Raw genomic sequence first — 25949 nt, forward strand, 5'->3', positions numbered from 1 at the left:
ATCTGTATATTCAGTGTTATTGTTTTGCCTTTTTGTCACTGTGACCTATTAAACAGTTAGTGAGGTTAACTGTCAAAGGAAAGATTGGGGAGGCATTTTAACATTTCAGTCTTAAGATAGATAGATAGACAAATACAAAATAGCATCTTTGGCTGGTAACAGTGATCAAAAATGGTTTCACAGTTTCAATTCAAATTTCTAGCCAGTGAAAGGTAGGTTCAGGCCCTTGACAAAAGTAAAAATTGCGTATGATTGGTAATAGGTATTTAGGATTCGGACTTCACAGTTTTACATTTGGATTTTTTTTTTTTTTTTTTTTTAATTTGCCTGAGATTTGCAGGCATTTATCTGATCTCAAAAGTGGTCATTTTTGTATTACGGCTGTATGGGGTCTACGCATCAGGTTCTGAAGAACAGTAAAGTGCCTCAACTAAGATCAAATGTCATGAATCTAATTGCTTGAAATACTGGAGCTTTAAAAGTTAAAGTAGGTACAAGTGCATCAATGAATCTGTACTGAGGACACCCTTTCCAGTATGTTCTTTGAACTCTGAGCTTGACTGTGAATGGCTGTGCAGAGAAGGTGCCCCCCATTGTACATTTAAATCTTTGTCTCACTGTACATTGAAAGCCTTTGTTCACATACAGTGCAATGACTTTTTCAGATAGAGTTAGGGAATATGTGTGGTCAGCCCATTCTCCCCTCAACCAGCTCAAAAGACTCTAAAACGTCCAGTAACCGGTTCCACTTGAAAATATAGTTATGCAGATTGCTTCCTTTGATATTTTTCCAGCTTTGGATAGGAAAGAGTCAAATATTCCAAAGGTCGAAAGGTAAGCACCTCCAGAACTTTGAGGAAAACTGATTGATTGCCATCTAGGTTTTTTTTTTTTTCTTTTTTGTTGCATTTTTGAAAATACAGTAATTATTTTCTCAAAGACCTGCTAAATGGTGAGTGAAGGTTACACTGTATAAAACTTTGAGAATGACTTTATTGTTTGTGACCTGTAAATGACAGTTTAAATGAGACAGCATAGCATGACCTGTCACAAACGGGTCATGCTGTCTCATTTTTGTAACAAAAATTTGGCCAATATGAGAAATTTCTGGTTGCTCTCATTTCAGTGCAGTGCCTGCTCTTACATAATTATATATACAACACACAAAACACATAAAAAATACTTGAGAATAACTCTGATGCATTACATGGAAGAGATGGCTTGTACTGTACAGTATGTTACATACACATTCTTAAAAATCTATACTGAAAATATTATGGTGCACATGCTAGCTTTTGAAGATGTGACATATTGAAAAAGTCAAGCAGTGCATGTGGAAAAGTGGACACCCTTTGTATATTTAAAGAAACTATTCAAAACAATATCAGAAACGTCCAGATATGAATCGTTTGTCTTATTGTGACTTATGTGTTAATCCTTACTCTGGGTTCATTTCTGTGTCTTTCTTGATGAAGTGCTAGTGAATTTGAGGCCCTTTTTGTAATTGGTTTTAACAACTGTCTCAGGTGATTCAGTCACAAGTGAATCACAGCCAAGACAGATCGCTGTTCACAGCTGGCATTATCATGTGTCTCAAAAGCGTCTCTATTGGGCTCTTGTGATTGCTTTTGTGATCAACCTTGGATCTGTAAGAAGTACCTTTTTTCTTTCCTTTTTTTACTTTGATTCCCTTGTACCTTACTGCAGCTCCCTCCTGTCCTGGTTTCCCCTCACTTCTATAGTCCATTCTGTCACTATCTTCCCAATATTCCCCACTCACCATGTTATCTTTTTCTGACCCATTCACAAAGTAGCACTGCCCAGTCACTCTATTTTTATTTATTTATTTATTTTTGGGATTACCCGACAAAGACATCACCGCCTCACTACAAAAACAAAGCAGACTAGGTGATCCTACAATTATGACACATTAGTTTTCACACTACAAATGTGATGTTGGTCCATGCATCCTTCTCTACCTCCAAAGGTGGTTTGAGTGATGAGACCTCAATGATTATCCAAGACCTATTAAACTGTGTGCTTTGGCACTGTCCAGTTGTTACTGGATCACCCAAAATAGATGTTAAAACCAAGTGTGACCAGGGTCTGAGATGTGTCCTCAGAACTTGAATAGAGTAGAATGGACACTGAACTGTTTGCTGTAGTCACAGGGTAAGTTCAATATAAAATGGGGATTGTGGTTAGTTGCTACAGTGATGACACATGTATAAGATAGCAGAATGTGTCACACTTTCTTGTGAACTGAGAAGATATGTTGTGCTGTGGCTGCTTGCGGAAAAGTAGTGAATAAATGTTAATAGCTCCCACCAACTGGAACAAGGAAGTTAGCCTGATGTGTTGGCCACAGTTTGTTGCAATGTCAACAATTCACAAAAAAATGGCCACAGCTCATTCTAATTTGGATTGGAAACTATGTTCTACTTCTATTCAAGATCTATCGTTTTGATCATTTTTTATTTGATCGGTTCTGCTCCAAGTTCTGTAGATCCTTGATGGACACTTTGGAATGTGCCTATGGAGTGTTAAGGTCATTCTTCTCGTTTTCATCAACTGGATATGATTCCAGTTGATAATGCAGTTTGATGACAGAAATTGAATGGAGTAGAACGGTCATGGTTTTTGGTTTGGCTGCAAAAGTGACAGCTCACTCATAGGGGAGTACAACGTGTCATGCATTCTTGAGAAATGAGAAGATGTTGTGGTCTGTTTGCTCACTGAAAGTAGTGAATAAACAGTAATACTTTCCAACAACAGGAATGTGCATGTTAGATTGCTACAACGGCCACAGTTCTTTGCAATCGCAATTATTCATATAAAAATGGCGGCTGCTCTGACCATCCTGCTATATTGATTTGAAAAGGAGAATCCATTCCACTTTGATTCAAGTTCTATGAGTTTGATCGTGATTCAGCTCTTAAATGTAATATTCAGTATTGCTACTGTATATACTGTTTTAATTACCCTGTGTTTCCACAGAAATGGGAGACTGGTCCATTCTTGGCCGCTTCCTAACGGAGGTGCAAAATCATTCCACAGTCATTGGCAAGATTTGGCTTACGATGCTGCTTATCTTCCGCATCTTGCTAGTGACCCTGATTGGGGATGCTGTCTACAGTGACGAGCAGTCCAAGTTTATCTGCAACACCCTGCAGCCTGGATGCAACAATGTTTGCTATGACACTTTCGCCCCTGTCTCACATCTGCGCTTTTGGGTCTTTCAAATTGTTCTTGTCTCCACTCCATCCATCTTCTACATTGTCTATGTGTTGCAAAAAATCACCAAAGATGAAAAGATTGAGATTGAGAAAGTTCAAGTAGTGCCCAGGTGCCCACCTGCACTTGAAAGGTCCAAACATTCAGGAGAGAGGGAGGCAGCACTGGAAGCCAGCAGTCCTAAGAACATCCCTAGCAATGAAGAGGACTGGAGTTCACAGGATGGTGAGTGTGAAGAGAGGAGCCAGGTAGAAGAGGATATGACAGAGGTAGGGAAGGACCCAACTCAGCTCTCTAGCCAAGTACTACTCATCTACATTGTACATGTGGTGCTGCGCTCCATCATGGAGCTAATCTTCCTAGTAGGACAGTACTACCTTTTTGGTTTTGAAGTTCCTCACCTTTTCCGATGTGAAACCTACCCCTGTCCAACCCGAACTGACTGCTTTGTGTCTCGTGCCACAGAAAAGACCATCTTCTTAAATTTCATGTTCAGTGTCAGTCTAGGCTGCTTTATCCTGAACATTGTGGAGTTACACTACCTTGGCTGGGTCTACATTTTCCGAGTACTGTGCTTTGCCTGCTCTACATGCTTTGAGCCGGACAGGGACCGTGTGGAGCGGATGGCGATGTATCCGAATGACAACCCACTGCTGCTGCAGCTCAAGCACTCTTTGCGTGGCAGAGTTGTCCTGCAGACACCTCCTCCAGTGTCCCGGGAGAAGAGCAGTGGTGTGCCGACACACACCCCTGCCATCTCCTTTGAGACGGACTCAACACTAGAATGCACTTCGAAGAGAAACCCAGATGAGAAGGAACGTACCAAAACTAAACTGTACAATACGGCAAAAATGGGCAGAGGAAAAAAGTCATGGCTGTAATTCTTTTTAACTGTATTTTTCTTTTCTGTTTTATATTATTTTTTGTTTCCAGCTCTGAATACATTTGTTTATCAAAAGTGGTTTTCATTTTTTTTTAAAAGCAAGACCGTGCAAGCAACAATCCTTTCACGGTGGATCCATTTTCCATAAAGATAGAACTCAAATGTTTTATGTGCACATCACTCTACATTTTTTCCACAACACTAATAATATATGCAAATGTATACAGTATGTGACCATCTCATTTAGCTCTGTACCCTCAAAATAAAAAGGGAGAACAGTATGTCATTAGGACAGTGATTAACAATACAGTAAACAGTACAATGTAGTGCTTATTTGAATTAAGAGATGGCGACAGATTAAAGATTTTTAAAATGTATTTTATTGTGTCATATTGTAACTTTCTGATTTGGAGATCAATAACTTGTGCCGTGATTCCCACTGGTTTCTGACAGATGTCAATAAAGGTCATAAATATAATAATGTAAATCTCCTGTGAGGAGCTGTCAGCGAAATGCTTTTCAGCACTGTTGATTTAAACTAGCAACACACACCAACTGCTGGCGAATGCTAATGACTTCTGCTGCCAGTATCTCAGCAGGGACAATCAGTGATTGGCTTGTGAAATAGATGATACTGTCAAGACTTTTTTTTTCACATTGAGAAAGAACAGATGCGTCCAAAATTTGAGAAATCCTTTCTCCAACATCTTGTTCTTCCGTACATGACCCAGAAACATATGTTCACGCTGCTATGCTGCTATGAAAAGCTCAGAGCACAGATTTGAGTTGAAGGCTGAACTAGCCTTGACATAATGGGGTGCTGATTAGGAGAAAAACACAACTTGTAGATGAATATATATTTATAGTGAATAGGATAGGATAGGATAGGATAGGATAGGATAGGATAGGGTTGTATAGCATACAGGACAGGACAGGACATAAGATATGTCCTGACATGACATGGCATGGTGTGGCATGAAAGGACAGGGCAGGGCAGGGCAGGACAGGACAGGACATGACATGACATGGCATGGCATGGTATGGCATGGCATGGCATGGCATTGCAAGACATGACAGGACATAGTAAGATATGATAGGATATATACTGGATTAGAAACATTTTAGCATAATGACTAGTCATTCCTATTATTGGCTAACTCCTAACTGAAGTACCCATGAAGTCATAGCTTTACAACTGTAATAGCTCAATGATAACAATTTTGGTGACATCCAAGTCAAATTTCAACTGTGTAAGGGTCCTAAGCATGAATAAGAATCATTCTTTAATGTAATGATTCGGAGATGTTGTCATCTGAAGAGTGTGTTTATTTTGTATATATCACAAAAGGCAAGCATCATTGTGAAAACATACTGCAATGTTTTGCAAAACTGATGCATGCAGGTCTGTTATACAGTCAAATCAATGAATTTGCTGTGATTTGCTCATTCCTCCACCTGCTCTTAAATTGAAAGGTCAACACTGCTATTGTGAACAAGTGACATGTTAATCAGCAGGACTTATTTTAACCACCCAGTTCTGATTGGTGCTATGTTATAGGCTACTGAAGATGTGGTTAATATTTATTCTTATGTTTATCTTAATCATTATATTAATGAACTAAAGAATAATTATCAAACAAGCACAACTTGACAACTCTGATAGTTTGAGGTTGAGGGAATTATTCAGTTTTGTTTGTGTATAGAATTACTGATTAGCACTCCATTAATAGTAATTTATAAGCTAGGACAAGACCTAGACCTTCAAACCACATTAAATGTGAGTGGAAATGATAAAGCAGGCATTGTAACCTACAAAAGACTAAAACACAACGAGTGAACTGTAAATTGGTAACTAATTTTGGCTAGCTACATCTAATTCCCAGATATCTTTGTTACATCAATACATATTTTTTCAGTTGCTACTTCAGTATTGACAGCAGAGACAGAATCCTAGAGCTTGTGCCATAGTTCTGTATGTAGGACAAAAAGACGCACAATGAAAGTATAATAACAGTCAAACCCGTCTTATGTTGTTTCTCCCTGTCGTGCCCTGGTTCTTCTGCCTCTGAAAAACCGTTGTGGTTGTGACCCTGTGTCTTCAAGTGTTTTCACTTCAGTGTACAGGCTCTGAGGTGCTTCAGTCCAAACAGGATGTCAAGCGTCAAGTGATGATCTTAGTTATCCTGTTAGTTCTGCTACCAGTCACACATGCCAACGCTCCACATCTTTGTGTACTTCCTCTTTAATGGCCTTAAGCTCACCTGCAAGCAAGGGACACTTTTATTGTGGTAAAATACAAAGTAAAGATAAAAGGACTGGCAGCACTGTGTGTATGTGTGTGTGTGTGTGTGTGTGTGTGTGTGGTGTATGTCTGTTACCAAGTAAGAATGGACTTGGTATAGTGCACCTGATAATTTATTTTGTGGCCTATGTTGTGTTTATTTCCATGCTGATTATTTCACTAAAACGTAATTTAAATCCTTGTAGTTGTGTGATGTGTGCGTCTTTGCTCTTTATTGCTTCAAACTATTTCATTCCATGCTGAAAATTACATTTATTTCATGTTATTTCATATTTCACCCTCAACCCAAGCAGGTACACTTCTCTATTTTGCTAGATTATAAATATTTCAGGGAAATAGTTGGGGAAAAGTTTACCAAACTACCACTTCATAGTAAGAGACAATAAACTGTGATCTAACCATTTTTAACCATTTTGCATTTGCCATAAATTGAACTACATTTTAAAATAATTCCGCTCACAAAACGCTCGATGACTGAGAGTTGAGTCACATGGTGAGTACAGAGAAGTAAAAATTGGGAGAAAATGTAATCATAGCTGCATCCAGACCCCTGCCATGCAATCATGCACCTGCAGCGGCCTCTTGCGGAAAAAGACCACGAGGGGTCACTCCTGTGCGATGCACGCTAATGCAGCCTTCACAGACTGTGGGAAATATTACAATTTAATTTATTTAGCACATGGACGACCCAAATACCTCTGGGAAAGTTTGAATTTTCTAAGGTAGGCAAAGTGCCGAGATGTGACATTTAGGGGTGGACTGCCTGGAGTCATGAAATGGTGGGAAAAATTATATTTTTATCACATAAATTCTTTGGTATTCTGCGCACCTCATTAGAATTAGAGTATACCTCTATTTTAATTTCTTACTGAGATTTCTGATACCATATATTCGGTTTTCTTCTTCGTGTTGAAAGGGTGGCACATGCAATCATCAACAGCTTATATGCATAAAAATACAGATCACTGCACCTGATACAAATTGTGGCTGATTAATTACTCAGAGAATAAATGAGATAACATGATGCATATTTTTCTTAAATACATTTTATTTTATTTTAATAAATTAAAATAAAACAAACCAGTATTTGTGACAGAGCGCACTATTTCCGGCCACAAGCACCTGACCGCGCGCCGAAGTAGGAGCTTCCGAGAAGCACGTGAATGTATCATAACTACATTTCCTCGCACCTACTGTCAACTCCAAGGAAAATGCTGAGAAGCTTCCCAGTTGACACAACAGCCCTTCATCAGAGCAGTCACCCGTGTCCAGAGCTGGCGTCCGCACGGTAAGTCACTTTCTTGATAACTAATAACCTGTGTTGTTTCATATGAATTATATTTTTACACTCTTCATTGAAAGTGTTCACTAAAGCCACTGGTCCTATAAAGAATGAGGGCAAAGCAGCTTAAAGGGAGCGCATTACGGCCAAGCTCTGTAACAGACGCTACAACAACAAGCTTGTACTAGCAGCATGTGTGGGCTACAGTGTGTGACTTCAACCTAAAAAGAAAAAATAAAAATAAACATGTGTTTGCTTGTGTTAAAGGTTATTGAGGGTGTATTCCCTGAGCAGGTGGGTGGAAGGTCAGTTTAGCTGTAATGTTCATGTTTTACTGTAGCCTCTAGCTAAGGGAAGTGATTATGAATGGATTAAGTGTGAATTTGGTGGGTATGGTTCAAAAATACTGAGAGAGAGAGAGAGAGAGAGAGAGAGAGAGAGAGAGAGAGAGAGAGAGAGATGTGTACTTAGAGGCTCTGTTTCCCCTTTCCCTTGACAAGACTATGCAATGCATCTACAGGCTCAAATGTCAATTCAAAAACCTGATGTTTCCCATTTAGTGCCCATACACTACACACACTTTACACACAACTGCCCCTGTGTTACAGTGTTTTGGACTGAAAGATGTTTGTCAGGTTAAAAACTGATGATAACTGCTTACAAAATAATGTAAAAAAGAAAATATGACTCCCTACTTCTGAAATCAAAGGATGAAGAATAAAAGAGTACTCTAAGTGCTTTCATAGCTGTAATAGATTGCAGCCATAACATTGCCATTTGCAAGCTGCAGTAGGAAGAACACTGGCTGTAAATATCAGCAATTATGGACCACTTGAATATCTAGACTCAGTGTTCATCATCTAATCGGGATAAGTCTATGTTTATTATATTGTCCTGCTAAATTACAGGATTGTGTTATTCTCAAGAGAAATGCTTTCTTAATCCTCGCCATAATTTTTACTTTCCTATAGATTATGTTACAAGGTGTCCCCAACTATTGTAGATGGTTTCATGTCCTGTGCTGATTAGTATCTGACAATATGTTGTATGGGACCCTCATTCTGTAGGTGTAAACGATCCAGCCTAGAAAGAATCGCCAGAGAGGGCTCAGCATGTTTCACCTAATAAAGAAAGACAAGGACAAGGACAAGGAAAAGGATTCTGGGAAGAAGGAGAAAAAAGACAAAAAAGAAAAGAAGGAGCGGATGTCCCAGGCAGAGTTGAAGAGCCTGGAGGAAATGAGCATAAGGAGAGGTTTCTTCAACATCCACCGAGGGAGTTCCAAGAGGGAATCTAGGAGCAAGCTTGAGATTTCTAGTCCTATCCCAATTAAAGTAGCTAGTAACACAGAGCTCAGCCTGACAAACGTAGAGGTTGAACGCTTGGACAACTGCAGGACCCTGGGGCATGAGGGTGGGCAAATGAACACACCTACCCCTCGTGAGGATACCCAGGGAACTGAACAGGAGCCCCATCGTGCCTCTGTAAAGGAACGAGCGGCCAAGTTTGGTGATTTGGCCACAGCAAATTCTCTAGTGGGCCAGAGGCGCCTCTCATTTCCCCAGAGGAGCAAAGAAGACAAGCCCTCTGCACCGACTCCCTTGGGACAGAAGTCTTCCACATCTTCTCTTCACACAGAGGCTTCCGACCCACAGAGTAGGCAGGGCTCGCAATCGCAAGGTCCAAACAGGAGAATGGTCCATATTCCAGAGATGGTGGAGAAGACCTTCCCTGGAGCGGACCTACAGCTGCCTCTATTAGCGGCTCCACCTGTGCCAGATCCAAGGGAGTTGGAGGTGCAGCGACGCAACACTGGGGATTTTGGCTTCTCATTGCGCAGGACCGCCATGCTGGAGAGGCGGTCTGATGGCGGGGTGAGCCGACGTCTTGTTCACTTTGCTGAGCCTGGGGCTGGGACCAAAGATCGGGCCCTGGGCCTGGTGCCTGGAGACAGGCTGGTGGAAATCAATGGGATCAATGTGGAGAACAAGAACAGGGATGAGATTGTGGAGATGATCCGTCAGTCTGGAGATTCAGTCCGGCTCAAAGTGCAGCCTATTTTGGAGCTGAGTGAGTTGAACCGCTGCTGGCTGAGGACCATGCAGGACCTGCACAGAGGAGTCTTTGATGTGAGTATCACTGTGTTTGTTTGCGTATAGAATAGTATTCTGTCTGCTAACAGTAATAGGTGCTCATGGTGATCTAATGGGTTCTTTGAAAAAAAATTCAAGATCATGATCTTGAAATAGGCTTTAGATCTGATACTTTACCCAAATGAAAAGCAATACAGATGAAGCTGCCATGAGTGACACTTTTTTACTTTATCAAGTCCATTTTCAGTTATGAGCACCTCATAGTTGTGCCCTTTGTTGTGTTGTTTTCCATTACAGATTTAATGGTTTCAGTCTAAGATGAAAACAGAAAATCCACATTTTGTCTGAGAACATACAGGATGTGCCCAAATCAGAAAATTCATACTGCTTTTGTTGCAGGCTGACCATTGCACTTGTCATGTGTCTCTCTATTTGTTAGCAAAGTGCTGCTTTGCTCCTCAGTGATCTTCTCACAAAATAGGCTATGTTTTAAGGGTAGAATCATCAGCATTTCTGAGGTGCTGACTGGTTGTAGGTCTATCCAATTACATCCAGATGCATTTTGGTCTGCAACCGTTGATAACACCTCTTGGAAATCGAACATGAAAGCAGTAGTGACCAGGGGAAGGTGATTACATGTCAAAGTATGTCTGTTAGTAGTGGCATAACCCAACCTCTTCTGGTTTTTCCAGAAATAAGGTTTAATCAGGTAATGCCAAGTGTTTACATGAGTCACAATGCTACTGGAATATTTCAATGCTCCGGTCAATAACTGGAATACTGCACACATGTAAACATAGTCACTGTTAGCTAGAAAGGAAAGTCTTGAAAACAGGCAAGAGAATCGGATAAATTCAGGAAATTAATTTCAGATATTCTGAAATGAATATCTTCAAACAGAGCAATGTTCACAGTGCGTTGAGAAACAGCGGATGTGTCATTAAGTGCTTGCAGATCTGTGATATGTGGAATTTAAAAACAGTCATCGGCCTTACCTATTGTATGATTTATTCCCATTCCAAAAACTGTGTGTGCCATACATCAGTCTCATATCTGATGTTTCGCTTTCTTCTAAGTTTGTGGCTTTGCAGTCACCTGCTACAGTGGGCGAAGAGTGAAGAGTGTGAAAAACTATAACAATGCTGTATGACAATGATAATTTAGTGTGAGAAAGTGAGAATGTTTGAATAGAATTCATCCACTCCCTGCGATCCTTTGAAGGTGATGAAGGAGTTGCAGGTAATGAAAATTCAATCCTTGTCACTTGGATGATCATGTACACATATCTATATGAACATCATAAAGTTAATTTCTCAACTAGTGGACACAATTTAATCAAAGTTCTGAATTCAGATTCTCTTAATTTTTTTTTTTTTTTTTTAAATCCCTAACAGTTGATGAAGTGAATACTTACACACACACACACACACACACACACACACACACACACAAAAACAAAAACAAAAAACAACTAAAAGGTTACATAAACATGGCAAACATCTTATCCTCCATGAATGATGCACACACTTTGGGGGCCAATCCGTAATAAGATGCATCATCTCATGTGTCTCATTAAGTCCAGGGGTGTAGCAGTTTAAGTTTGACATTTACTTTTAGGTCAGTCAGTAGGTTACATATTAAAAAAATGTGATGAATCCTCCCTTAAAGTCAATCAAAATCATACCAGTGGTGTCCAAAATTTCATCTGAGATATCATTTTTGGGTGGACAGACCAACACGTATGTAGCAAAATGTTTTTTTGTCTGTTTGTTTAGATGCACATTTCTATAAAACCTATTAAAACCTAATTGAAATGACTAATTAAATGAATATAGACACAATCGCTGCACAGTACTCCAGGCTACATGCTAGGCTCAATGAGAAAGAAATTAAATGTATGTTAAATGTATGTTGTATGCTTGCATTAGGCTGTTTGATTAATGTGGTTTATAAGTGTTGCTTGAGGCCCATTATCCTGCAAGCTGAGTATGGTACAGTATGTAAGTATTTCTACAAGATGTGCCCTGAACTTGTATATGTTCCAATAATGTAAATCTTCTCAAATAGAAAATTCAACAATTTTAGTCCATAACTGATCATGTAACTGAATTGTCTTCTCAATATTTGTTTGCATGAGTCATCAGAAATATATTTCTGTTTCCACTACATCAAAGTGGTCAATTCATTTAGTTGCAACAATGCAGCAATTACAGAGTAACAAGTGAGCAATTTTGGCTCTAATTTACCACAGTGCCAACAATTTTCGCTCAGGTATTTTCCTGCCTTTCTTCCTCCATGATGGTCTAGGCTCTTACTGTGCTGGCACTTCTTTCTCACATAAATTTAACTGGGCTCTCAACTGGTCTCATGAATGTGTGCAATTGTAAAGCTTGCTGCTATTTTGATGATAGGTTTTTGGCACATTGTGCAGAGCACAGTGAGAATGTAAGACTCCTGAGAATGTTAAAATATGCACTACAGGGTGACTACAGAGTTAGATCTTGGACTGTTTTACATTCTGTGGCTCTGTTGTTTAATTTGTCTTTTTTTCATTTCATTTAATTGTTAGACAATCCCACTGTTATGTAGTTACATGTTCCAAAAGTCAGTCTTTTTATGTTTTATGGTGTTTGGAATGATACATTGCTTCTTTATTGGTTCATATGAGGCACACAGAGGCAGAGGGTGAAAGACGAGGTCATAGTTTCAATATCAAGAGCAGATTCTTGGGAAAATGTTGACTTTGATAGGAAGCTTTGCTATTAGGGCATTGATTATGCATGAATATGCCCTGCAGGCCAGCTGCAGGATTCTGAACAAGCCACAGTTTGGTAGAAGTAGCTACCGGTCAGATAAAATAACAAAACAGTCATGTAACCAGGAAGATACCAGTACATGTACAACTTATTGTGTATCCTTTTGGACAGATGGTGTTTAACCTTGGGAATGACTTCTTAGAGGCTAATTTTCAAGCCATATGGAGCTTTTCAAGTTTGTCGGGAAATTACTCCCACTTTAGTGTTCTTGATGTCTGCATTAATATTTTTGCAGTCGGTATGTGGCAAGGAGCTGATGACTTGTCTTTTGTTTGCACTATCTGTTTGAGAGAGAATGTAGCATCTAGTGTGTTCTTAAACTCCAAATTACATACATGATACACATGATACAAGAGTAATAAAATGTAATTGGCATTTTAAAAAAGTAAATCCTACCATGGACAATAGACTGTACATATTACTACTTTTACTCTGCAGTGTGTATAATGTATTTAGCAATGTTCTGTAATTGTGTGTATGAGCAGCTTGGTATACATTGTGGCCATGATGGATTACATCAGTGCCCCATGAGGAAATTATACTATGAAGTAACTAAATGGGTGGTGGAGAGCTTACATTCCTGTGGCTAAAAGGTGCAGTACATGCTCACATGTCTTGCTAGTCATTATCAACTCGAACATTAAAACTCCAAATAACCCAAAAAAACAAACAAACAAAAAAAAAACAGTTCTAGCAGAGTTTTCTAGAGTTTTTCTAAGTTTGAGTTGTCAGGACTTCATGGCGTTTAAATCGGTGATGAGGGATCCAGTGGATGGGGAGCTAAACGGGGCGGGTTCCCGGTTCAATCCCCAGCTCCTCCAAAGTGTGTCGAAGTGTCTTTGAGCAAGATACTGAACCCCTCACTACTCCTGATGGACAGCAAGGCACCTTGTATGGTAGCCTCCGCCATCAGTGTGTGAATGCGTGTGTGAATGGGTGAATGTGAGGCAAACATTGTAAAGCGCTTTGAGTGGTCAGTAGACTAGAAAAGTGATACAGAAATGCAGTCCATTTACCATTTATTTATTTAAACGTGAGACCAAAGGTGGGATTGCAACTTGTGAGATGTGATAAGCTTTTGCAAGGAGAAAGTGACCATACCCCTTCAGAGGCTTTATTTAGAGCAACAATGTCATCACAGTTAGTTTCAGTCAACAATAAAATGCCTAGTCTAACTATGCAATCCATCCATCCATCCATCTGTCCATCCATTCATCCAACCATCAGTCCATCCATCCATTCATTTTCCATACCCACTCATTTAAGGTCCTGGTGGCTGGAGCCTCTCTGCATCACATTCTGTTAAGTATAATTTTGTCATGGTACACTGATACTTTATTATATGGCCACACTCTATACCATGCTGCTCAGCATACACAGTACTAGAACACTGCTAAATGTGCACAGTAAATATATACATTCAGTATGTATAGTTTTTTGGCCAAAGCAGTGTGCTGAAGAAGATTGTCCACTGGCATATTTGTTTTTGCTTGATGAAATCCTTAGTTGATGCTACTGACCCAGGAAATTTGAGTATGGATGTGCAGTGTGAAAGGCTGATAAATTGACAGTAAAAAAAAAAAAAAAAAAAAAAAAAATAATAATAATAATAATAAAAAAAACAATGCTGGTCAACATTATGTTGAAACCATGGTCAGATTTGCTCCTTTGTGTGAAAGTTCAGTGTTTATGTGTCAGGCCACACCTTGTTTGGCTTGTTTTCCCTGCACAGGAATGTGACGTAAAAGGTGCACTGTACAAGGGTGGTGTTTACACAGTGAGACACTGCAGCAGCGACAACAGAGAAGCTAGTGATACCTGTGTGAATGCCTTTCCGAGGATTTTGTCTGGCAGTTGAGCAAATTAAATTAGCCTAATGACTTCACAGAACCCTGAGCATAATGCCATGTCATCCACTGTGTTGAACATAGAATATAAATACATGACATGATGACATTATAAGTTGTCAGCCTAATGAAAAGTGACTATGTAGGAGACACATACTGTTCCATGTGCACAAGTATGCATACCGTCATTTTCCTAGGTTGTGTGTGGGAGGGGCAGTTCTGCTCAAAATATTAAATGATAGGATCCGAAATGGTGGCGACTGTGTGCAGCCATCACCATAAAACAGCAGGTGTCTGCTTGATATGCTTATCTGTTGTGTTTGTCTGTCCCTCCATCCACTTCTCTTACCTGGGTAGCCATAGTGGCTGAATTATCTTTTTTAAATTTACTAGGAGTGATGGAGTGAGTGTCTACACAGCCAGAGACTATCTACTTCCCTCCCTAGAGGAGACACTTGTGTCCCTGCTCTACTTTGTCCCAGATACCACTGATTCTGATCATCATCGTTAGACAGGGCATTTGAAAAAGTAGAAAATGTGCATGTGAGAGTGACCTAGAACCAACAGCACTATATATAGTAGGTTATAATAAGATCTGGAGTCTTGGTCTCGATCTGTTCAACTCAGTCTAATGCTAAATGTGCATGCTAAGTATATGGGACTGACTTTAATATAACTGAAATCAGAATGCTGCTTTCTTTACCAACATGATCCATGTATATTCCTTGCATAAGATCAGTTTACTATTTATAATTGCATAACATGACAGTGTGATGAGTGAGCAGAGGAGCCTGTTATTGAGCAAAAACCTGCTATTCAGGTTTGGTTTCAGCAGTAAACCTTCTCCCTGTCTGCTTGTTTGTCTCTCTGTCTGTCTGTCTCCCTCTCTCTCTCTCTCTCTCTCTCTCTATCTTTGTCTCCCTCTGTCTCTTATATTTCATAATTTCAAGATTACCTTAAGATGGCTTGCCTTTAGGTTACACAATAAGCACTTCATATGTTTATTTGCTATCCAAAGAGTCAGTGGAAAGTAAATTCAGAGAAAATATATCAAACTTATCCAGTCTTCAGAATCTGGGTTTAGAAGTGTCTGAGCTATAACACTGGTCAAAAGTAGACTGCATATGGAGAACAGTCATTAGACCTCTTTGATCATCTTAAACTTGTTTGATTGTTCAAACAGACGTGTGATCATGATGTTGCTCATTTGGAGACCATATTGTCTTGATTGACTGTTTTGAGACAGGCAAGTTTACATTATTCAGGCATTTTATGAATTCATGTTGTCCAACCAGTTCACTTATCTTTTCTCAGCTGCATCCAGGACAAACAATTTTTCAATGGACCCCTGCATTAATTCTGGACCAAATTAGATTATATAATGGTTTATTTCTGGGCCGAGGACCAACAGCTTGTACATGGAACCTTTTGTCCATTGGGTGGTGGCCACTGTCCACACTACATGAGGCCAGAACAACTATTCTTCTGTTGTCATCTCTCTGTTGCTGTCTTTCCAAAACTGTCAGTGTGTTTCCTGCTTGGACTGGGAGATTTCTAGCACACATAGGGATGGGAATTTAGAATTGGTTCCAGTTGAGAACCGGAAGCGCAAGTCTCAGAGAATCAGAATTGTATGCATCCGAGCTTATCACTTTCTTTTATCAATGCTGGCATGGAGGTCTTCCGCCTAGGTCAGAACAGTTATCATCCTTTTGGGAATTGGGTTTTAGACCACCGCTGGATTCAGATCAATGATCAGATCATCTTTCCTTCCTGGTCACAAACCCAGCGAGCTTCCACATTCCAACTGTACCTGCATCTCATCTTCATGGTGTCCAGTAACTGTTGGGGCTTGATGCGTAAACGTCTATTGAGTCAATCAGATATTGGTTGAGTGCAGCTACTTTATATTTGAACTTAAACACCACTGAATTCAACTGTTTATTTAATAGTGCCTGTTTTAAAACAAAATTTTAAATCACCAGTTGTAACACACAAGGACTTAAAGACAGTTCTAAAGTTCTCTACTCTGTGGTTTCACCAAACCACTTGAAGGCAATTAGTTGCCCTTCTCTACAGGAAGTCTGCGGTCATAAATAACTGCAGTTGTTTAGTTGAGGTACAGTGCTGAATTACGGCTATTGTTCAAAACCCAGTATATATAATATTATATAACATAGTCTCACTTTTGGAATATTTTCAAAATTTAGACAAATCTTCAAATCTTGTTTAGCTTGTAGACATAAAGGGCAGGGCGATCTTAATATTATCCTTTACAAACAGAAGTGCATTAAAAAGTTAAGTCAGGGTAAATGACACATGTGATGCTTGCTATATGGGTATAATGTGGAGATTACATAATAATGCTAAAGCAACACATGGCATGAGTGAGCACTTACAGTCTATATATGTATGTAATTACACAAAAGCTACAAGCCTCCTACCTCGTTACAAAACTTGTCCACTTTGCTCGAGGATATCTTGCTTTATTCGAATAAGTGGATGAGACTGGTATTCACTGTATGAATGGATCTGTGAATCACCTCTGTCTAACTGGTGTTTTCTCAAACAGTATCTAGAGTTACTTATGGTTTTCAAGGTGGTAAGGTTAGTCACTTGATTGGCCCCTTCAGCTGTTCTGAAGCATCACCATATCAGACTGAGAAATCATATTACAGGGCATTCTCATCTAGTCTGTGGTGCAGATTGAAGCACTGTTGTAGCTTGACAACCATATACTTTATAAACAGATACATGTTGCTTTCTTCTTTATGTGTACCTTTATCTATTTGACAGTTATCTATTTTCCTGGGCCACCTTGTTAAATTCTATGATCAAGGATAATTATAGATGTGGCAAAGCTGAAAAAATATGTCGTAAGAGCTCTCTCATAAGTTTCGCACTGTACAGTTATGACTTAGACCTGTCCAGGGTGCCTATTTGCCTGCCCTCCAATGCATGCTGGGATGATTTCCAGTCACCCATGACCCCTGATTAGGAATAAGTGTGTATGGGAAATGGATGGATGGATGGCATAGGACTTAGTATTGCTGCATCTGTAGTGCATTCACAGTAGCTTGATCTTCAGCTCTTTTGTTGTAGTTCATAGATGGTCAATCAACATCACTTTTTCCATTTTGTAAACCTATCTTACATATCATAGCACATCACAGACAAGTAAAAGCAGGCCAAGACAATATTATCCCAGATTATGCCTTTCAAGAGGTAATTTTGCCTCTATACACTTAACAACACTTGGAAAGCCTGAATGCCAGAGGTAACAATTGATCACCTCAGCAGCTCATGACATTGCCAAAATGTTTTATCTAATAGCTGTTCATCCGTTATCCTCATCTCATGCATTTCCTGTCTTCCTGCAGACCAGACATGGTTTCATCATTAGGAAATTAGCAAATGGTTTAATCTCCTACCCAAGCTGCCCATTTAAATGACATCATCCCCATTTCCAGTGGGGTGATGCTGGCAGAGGGTATTAGCACAGGCCTGGATTAGAAAAAGGCGGGGCCTCTAAGGATAAGTGTAGAGCTGTTTGGTTCATGATAGACGCCATACTTAAGAAGTCATTTTATTCTGCCTGCCTTCCCCACTTCAGATGTGATTTAATGTCATTTTAATAGTAAAACTATGACCAGTTTTGGATGGGGTGTATGAAAATATTGATATACTTGAGTATCACAATATTATGTTTTGTGATACTGTGATTTGTAATTAATAGTTTACATGCAACGATTTGTAGCAGACAGAGGTTCATTTTGTGTTGTGTTTAAACCCCTGACTGCTATATAGCAGTGTCGTTATCTATCTTTAGCCATTTGACTCTTCCACTTCAATGTAACCACATAAAATGATGCAGGAAGAAGTAAGCACATGTGAGTTTTCCTAAAACTACATAAAAAAATAATCACAATATATTGCCTTTCTTACAGTATCACAATATATTGCAATATATTGAATTGAAACCCCTGTATCATGATTTGTATTGCATTGCCAGAGCCCTAGTTCTGGACCTGGTGACCACCCATGTTGGTTCTAATTTTGACAATTGAACTGAGAAAGTAACTGATTTGTTTGCAGTTTGATATGGTAAGGGAGGCACGCTTGCCGTTCTTGGGTGTGTGTCTGACTGACACAAGCTCTGCCAGTAACATGATGTTGACACTCGACAGGCACACCCTTACCTTGACATAAGCAGCAGCTTTTTTAATTGAACATCATTGTTTTTGTAACATCTAGCCATGGCGTGTGTGCATTTCATGCATACCTGTTCATTTAGTAGGGATTAAGAAAATCGGTCCTTCAGGTTAACTGGGCCTGTTTGTTTGTTTTCTCACCCTGTCTGTGTTTCTCCTCATTGTCACTCTCCATAAGTAATTTCTCTATGCTGCCATTCTTGTGTCTACCATAGAGTAAGGTTCTCACTGTGAATAAACAAATAAACAAATACATAAATAAATAAACCTTGTACTTTTGTCTTTCACACTGGTGCAGCATGGCCAGAGAGACTAAGTCCAACTGTGATATTACAGGCTGACAGGTTTTGTGTGTAGCCACCATGTGTCAATAATTAATTAAATGAACATTGCAAACTTCTCTCCCATCAAAGAAAGTTGTATGTTTTAAGTTATATTGCCAGTATTTATTTAGTTTTTTTAAAAGATTATATTTTCGGCATTCCTGCTTTATTTGACAGTCACAGTGGAGATAGACAGGAAAGGCAGAGGAGAGAGAGGGGGTGACAAGCAGCAAAGGACCTGAGGTCAGATTCGAACCGCGGTCGCTGTGATCGGGACTAAGCCTTGGTACATGGCATGTGCTCCTTACCGATGAGCCACCGATGCGCCCATCGCCAATATTTTATATATTGTAAAAATTTGTTTGGACCTTAAACAGAAACAGATGTCCATAAGTGATGATGTCATAAGGTTGGCACCCAATAAATCTTGCTAATTTATACTATGTTTTTCAACCAAAGTCAGTGATAAAATATAGAATATAAAGATATTCAAGTCATTTGACCAGTAAAGTTTCTTAGACCCATAAAAATATATAAAAATACAACAATATGCTGCAGTAGGCATGGGGCCTTTTCAGTCATCATTGGTTGTCACTATCAGGGTTACGACAGGTGCTTATTACCAACACGCATTTAATATTTTATACTGTCACACAATAGAATCCATCATCATTGGCTATAAATGTCAGGGTTACAACCGATGCCTGTCACTGACATCATGAGCATTTAATATTTTATACTTTCAAACAGTAGTTACCATGGAACCATTAAGAGTCAAAAGGGGATTTTGGTGAGAATAGTCTGTATGTGCTGCTAGGCCTGAGACATTTCCCTATTGGCTGTTCCATCCATGTGCCCAAATTTGTGCCCTCTGTTTCTTGGCCATTGCAGTTTTTTCAAGGAAGGTGAAGAAGTGTGTTGACCTCCTTTAACGCCCCCTCTGACAACAAAGCAGGGTTATTAAGTGTCTTAGCACTGTCATTTTCACTTTCTTCTCACCCCAAGTTCAACACATGTGACCCATAGGTGAGGTGACACCTTTGTCAAACTTTGCTGCTCCTAAAGCATGTTCGCATGCCCTACTTTTGGAAGAAGTTCTATGATTTTCAGGCCTATTTTCTGTTGCTGTGTAAAATCTGGGTCGTTCTCAACATCCTGGAATTTCAGAAAGCGGTCAGAGGACTGCAGAGTGTGAAGTCCCATGATTAATTTTTGCTGACTGTCCCCAGAGCATGGACGCTGGTCAGACATTTTCATGATCTCTGCTTGCCTTTATTGGAGTAGGCAGCATAGAGATTTTAATCTTAAAGAGACACTACGCGTAATGCCATTATTGAAATAAACACCTAGAAGTTGTGCTTTAAGTTAATGTTTGTTGTAGAATTTTATAGACGTGTTCTTTCTCTCTCTGTCTGTCCCTCTCTCTATCACCTTTTCTTCCTCGTGTTTTTTTTCCATTATCTATTGCTCAGTTTTTTGAAACTGTCTTGGATGTGTCAAAATACGTTTTTCATCTGAACCAAATTACCCCAGATAAATACGAGTCAGTGAAATGCAAGAAATACAATCAATCGTTGCAGGCAGGTTTTAACTGGGTCAGAGTCATCAGTGTTTAGGGTGTACAGAGTCCTTAATCTTTGGTTTGCCCTAAACATGTGTAGACAAACAACCCACATGGTGTGTCCCACTCACCCACTGTGGGGATTAGCAGACTGTGCTAGATAGAGCAGATAGGCAGTGTGTTTGGACATCCTCTATAGACTGGTGACATGGTAAACCTTAATTATGCTGTACTGCATGACTGTATGATGTTTTATAGTGGTAAGGCTTATGTTTGTATATTACACATTATAAAATAAACACTTACAATAGAAAACAAGCAATATACACCCAGAAAAGCAATGGAAAAACGCTGAATTTACATAGCTGGTTCTGCTGCTTTGGATCTCACCTCTCCTGACTTTTCAGATTAAACTAAACAGGTACCTGATTGCTGTGACATTGCAAATAAGAACTAGCCATTTGAAAATCAACCCACTAATGAGTTTATAAATGTGCCAAAATTGGATTAGCCCAGACTGGCCCTGGTGAGCATGCTGCTACTTTTCCATGTTTTCGTCCAGCGGCTGCACCCCTTGGCACATGCACCCAGTGAACTTGAGTGCCTTCCTTCAGGCACTGACACGTGCATTTGGCCCAACGGATATTATCACAGCATATTTTTCTCAAATTTTTTACTTGATGCTTATATCTTGAAACATGATTTTGATTGAGCAGTTGGTGTGATCTTACTGTTGTGATTCAAGCCATACACAGGCAATATTTTGCTAGTCCATGCCTCATTTTATACATCTTAGTGCACGTTAATTGGGAAATGTTGTTTTTGTGATGTTTCAGGGAAAAGTTTTGAAATAGGTCAGTAGTATGCCTAGAGTCCATACCTTCTCTGAAGTACACAAACCAGTGCATTTGCAGGTTTGTAGCTCCCTCTTGTGGTGTTTTCAGCCTGGTGAAACTGATGATGGTACATTTTCCTCCATTATACTTTGCACAATTACTACAAAGAAACTGTTGTGTAGCCTTTTCACTTAAGAGGTCTGTACTCTGTGGGTGTGAGTGTGTGTTTGAGCATACTTGAGTGTGTGCATGCACTACATAAAGGAAAAGGTTGCACTTTGATAGGTATTCTATGCTTTCTATGAACAGGTTTGTGCTCAATTTTGCAGCCAGTGTGCAGATAATAGTGTTTCCTCTTCACATTCAAGCTACTTCATGATATGCATGGCTTTTCTTACACAAGCTGCCATAGAGGAGGGTAATGGAACATTAAGAGACCCTCCATTTAGGTTCTGCTTTGTCAGGAGTGGGCAATTTTAGCACTTACTTCTGAACCATAGACCTTGGGACCACTTTCCATTCTCTTGATAGCATTAGCATGAATTTTATATCTGCCTCAAGTGGAACGAGAGCTCCCACTGCTTGTTCCACTGGGGAACAAGTTGCCAGAAAGGTAAGAAACTTTGTATTGCAGCTGGTGAGGGAGACTACCTCTCTGATCCCCTCTTACCATCAGATGTGTGGAGTGCCCAGCAGGGGATGAAACTGGCAAACCATGGTGGCAGAGGTAATTGCCCTGGTGCTGCAAGTTCTATTTATAGTGCTTGTGTATCCCAGCAGCTGTCCCCCTTCTATTTCCCCGCCCTGCATCTGGCATGCTTTGCCCACCCAGCTCCTATCACATTACCCCCCTCCTGCACCTCAGACCACAGCTTTACTGTGTTGATGTGACGTCCAGCCCGCGTGGTTGCCCTCCCACTCAACTTGGACTAGGAAATGTGTGCTTTCCCCAGACCCATGTCTAACCCCACCCTGCCCCTGACTGCACAGCACCAGTGAGAGAGGGAAGACTGGAAGGCTAACTAGACCTAGAGAAAAGGTAACAGCCTCTTGCGGTCTGCATGTGTGGCTAGCAGTGCGATCTGTTGGAGGTCTACATGCTTCGCTCGAGCAGTTCCATTAGGGCTCTGATTGCGTCTCAGAATGGCCTCCTTTGCGGGTGAAACTATTTATAGGAGTTGACTCTGATGAAAGCTGGGTCAGGCATGGTGAAACATGTTGCTGCGCAGTTCACTTCAGTATAACTCATTAATCTAGTCAGTCTATGGATCTATTTTTAATGTATCAAACTGAACATAAACATTTAAGAACTTCTATATCTACCAGAGTTCTAGTTTGGAAATTTGTGGAAGAAGCATGATGGTGCTTAATTACAAAGTGATATAATATTTAAGTTAGTATGAAGAATGTTTTTTTTACTCCCATTTATTCAACTGGTCCTTCGTACTATTTGCTGCATGTTGTTTTCTGTGCCTTTCTTTTTGTTATTTGCAATAATTGTATATGTCGTGATTGGCTTTGTGTCATCACTTATTATCATTATCATTATCATTATTATTAAATAAATGTCAGTGAGAACCAGGAAACTGCTAGGCCATTTGTTTAGGAACAACTTTTTGATCACATGAAAACTGAGTTTTCCCATTTTTAAAAAAAAACATCCAGACAAACAATTTCTATTTATAATAATGCCAGTGTGTTGGTAAAGGTAGAGGCTAGTGGTATATGTAAAGTGAAAGTAATTGCTGCTAACAGTATGGCTCATGAATCGGAACAGTGAGCTGAGTTTGTTAATAGATATTTATTAACATTTACCACACTATGATAAACCATAGAAACTACAAGTTAAAAATTTGCTTTGGGTCTTATTTGGAATGTGTCAGCCATGTTTTGTTAGCTCTTCATGTTATCCACATGTTTCTTCTAGTATGACGAAAGAAGGCTATCCATTTCATCCTGTTCTTCATGTCCTCTGTCCGTAGTGCTGCATGGTCCCGCTGTCCTGTTGGTATTTGGCCTATAGTGCACAGAAATCAAGTCCACAGTCCATCATTCACTCCTTAATTCACAATCCTGCCGTCCCTTGTCTCCGTCTCCCTCTCTCTACATCCCTCGCCCTTACTCTCCACACCGCCCAGTTCATCCCATGACTTCTGAGCTATCACCATGGCTTACAAATCACGCTTTTCATTCTGGGAGCATAAGGGAAGTCTTGCTTTATGTTTGTGTGATTTTGGCTTCACAATTCATGTCTGCACATGGTGCTTGATTTTGTTGTGAGATCTTTTCTTATCCACCTATATATGCTATAGTCTAAATCCACAGTTTGATTCCTTGTTTTGCTTTCCCTCATGTAGGTTAAAGTTGAGAGCAAGCCAAATGTAAGTGCCATTTAATCTACATGCCTCTGGGCAGTAATCTACATGATGCCAGCAGTTTTGTGTGCTGTGGTTCTAGACGGACTGCTGCAAGCTAAAGTCAATTTACTTATCAGGGGTTTGAGGATGATAGCTAGCTATCCAGTGAATCAGGGGAGAGGTAATAACAACTGTAGTTTTTAATGAATAATAATAAGCAAGGGCATTGAGGATTGAGGTAAATTTCCTTTGATTTAGTGTTCACTCATCCTCTATTCTGGTTATCATTTGGCTCTCTGTCTAAAACACAGCATCCTTTGATCTTTTCCAGTCATTGTGATTGTAATGGACATCCTGTGCCAATGACACAGACATTTCAAATGGATTTAGTGGGCTGTGTCGCAGTTATTGGTTATGCTTTCTCAAACTTGGACTCCACATGACACCCAACTGAATAAAATAATCTTGTTTCAAATGAATGATGAGGGAAACTTAATTAAATGAATTAAAGGGCGTAACCTACTTTGCAAGCCTCAATATTAAAGAATAGCAACAAATAACAATACATGGCAATACAAAAGCACAGAATGTAGGAGATGATATTAGATAGAAAAGTGATTTATTGACCAAACCAAAATGCGTACTCACATCTTCTCTTTCTTTTCTCATGGGGAATAATAGTTCTTAATGAATGAAGGTTGTAATGTATGCAAGTGGCAGTTGTTTTTATGCATTTCAGAATAATTCTTACTGAGTTTCAAAGTCCAGAATCTGCTGTTGAGTGTACTTATATCAGCCAGGGAAATAATCCTCACTCTGGTCTGCCCCGTTGTGTTTGTATCCAGTCTGATGTCGATAGTAGTCCGCCTCAGCCCATCAGTACAGCTGGTGTAGACACAGGGAGTGGCACACAGCCGACTACATCATCAGCTGAAGAATTCAGTAGTGACAGTGCCATGGGCGGCCCAGACACCCCAGGGGAGGGACAGGGTGCCAGCGGTAAGAAGGTGGTAAAGATTGTGAGAAGGGTTGTCAGGCGTGTGGTTCCTGGTGGGATGGAGGAGCAGAATCAACCCGCCACCTCTGATTCTGCCAAGGGTACCACTGTTAAGAACGCTGCACCCAAACCCACCAAGGCCGCCAACTCTGTGGGCAGTCAGGAGGACAAGGATGACATTTCCACAGGCCTTACCAGTCTCATGGGCAGAGGTCGAACCAAGGAGCACCGACCTCGCACCCGTACACAGGACCGCAAAGAGGAGAAAGATGAGGGGAAGCAGGAGGAGGAGATAAGAAAAATGGAAGAAGAAGAGAAACCTAAGGAAGAAAAAACAGAGGAGAACACATCCACGTCTACATCTACGGCCGCCCCTACACCAGTAAACTCTCCGCCACCAAAGTCCAACCCTCTCACCCCTCCAGCTGGGTTCATACCTGCTCCCAAATCCGACCCTTTGGCTCCTCCTGCTGGCTTCATTCCTGCCCCTAAACAAAATCTGCTGACTCCTCCACCTGGTTTCATTCCTGCCACAAAATCCAACTCCACGTCCCCAAAACAAAATCCCTTGGCGAGACCCACAGGTTTCATCCCTGTCACAAAAACAGACCCTCTGGCCCCCCCTGCAGGGTTCATTCCGAAACCCCGGCCAGTTGCTGTAAAGAAACTGGAGGTACAGAGTGGCAGATGTGCCTGTTTGCTACTAAACAATATTGTACAGCATGCTGTGTGATATTACAGAAAGAGTTCACCCAAACTACAGAATATTCCACTTAGGTCTAGTTCAGTATATCCATTCAGATAGTTTCTGTGTGAACTGCCAAGGTTTCCAGTCTGTTGGATGGATGTTTGTCTGTGGAGCTCAAACTGTCAAAAATCTACTGCTAAAGAACACTGACAAACTGTGTCTGTCCACCCTGAATTCTTACTCCTTCAGGGTAGATAGATACAGTTTGCAGGTGTCAGAAGGAAATAGTTCCAAACTAAACCCTTTTGCCCCAAGGATTGTGGAATATGTCAGGTATCTGTCATTTCTTTTGGAAAGAGCTGTCACTACTGAATTCTTTGCATGTACATTTTTGACAGTCTGAGGTCCTTAAATGAATGCTGATATTATTATATTGGAGTGAAAGGAGACAGCAAAGACTGTGTCTTTTTGTATTTTGGGTGAACCTTTCCCTTAATGTAGATATTACTTGTCTTATAC

General features: G+C 40.1%; 2 protein-coding genes across 4 annotated transcripts in view; both read left to right on the forward strand.

The window, feature by feature from the left end:
• The first annotated feature begins 2999 nt into the window (after positions 1–2999).
• On the forward strand, positions 3000–4115 carry LOC115371729 (gap junction delta-2 protein-like). Its single transcript, XM_030069212.1, has one exon. The coding sequence runs from the start codon at positions 3000–3002 to the stop codon at positions 4113–4115; it is 1116 nt and encodes a 371-aa protein (XP_029925072.1).
• A 3477-nt stretch (positions 4116–7592) lies between these two features.
• The window catches only part of LOC115372106 (unconventional myosin-XVIIIa-like), an 86979-nt gene continuing 68622 nt past the window's right edge, over positions 7593–25949 (forward strand). For all 3 annotated transcript variants that reach the window (XM_030069839.1, XM_030069837.1, XM_030069838.1), the window contains exons 1-2: positions 7593–7707; positions 8769–9830. In XM_030069839.1, coding sequence (XP_029925699.1) covers positions 8814–9830 — 1017 coding nt within the window. In that variant the 5' untranslated portion in view covers positions 7593–7707; positions 8769–8813. The remainder of the gene's footprint in view (positions 7708–8768; positions 9831–25949) is intronic.

Source organism: Myripristis murdjan, chromosome 14 (assembly GCF_902150065.1).
Source record: "Myripristis murdjan chromosome 14, fMyrMur1.1, whole genome shotgun sequence".
Lineage (NCBI taxonomy): Eukaryota > Metazoa > Chordata > Actinopteri > Holocentriformes > Holocentridae > Myripristis > Myripristis murdjan.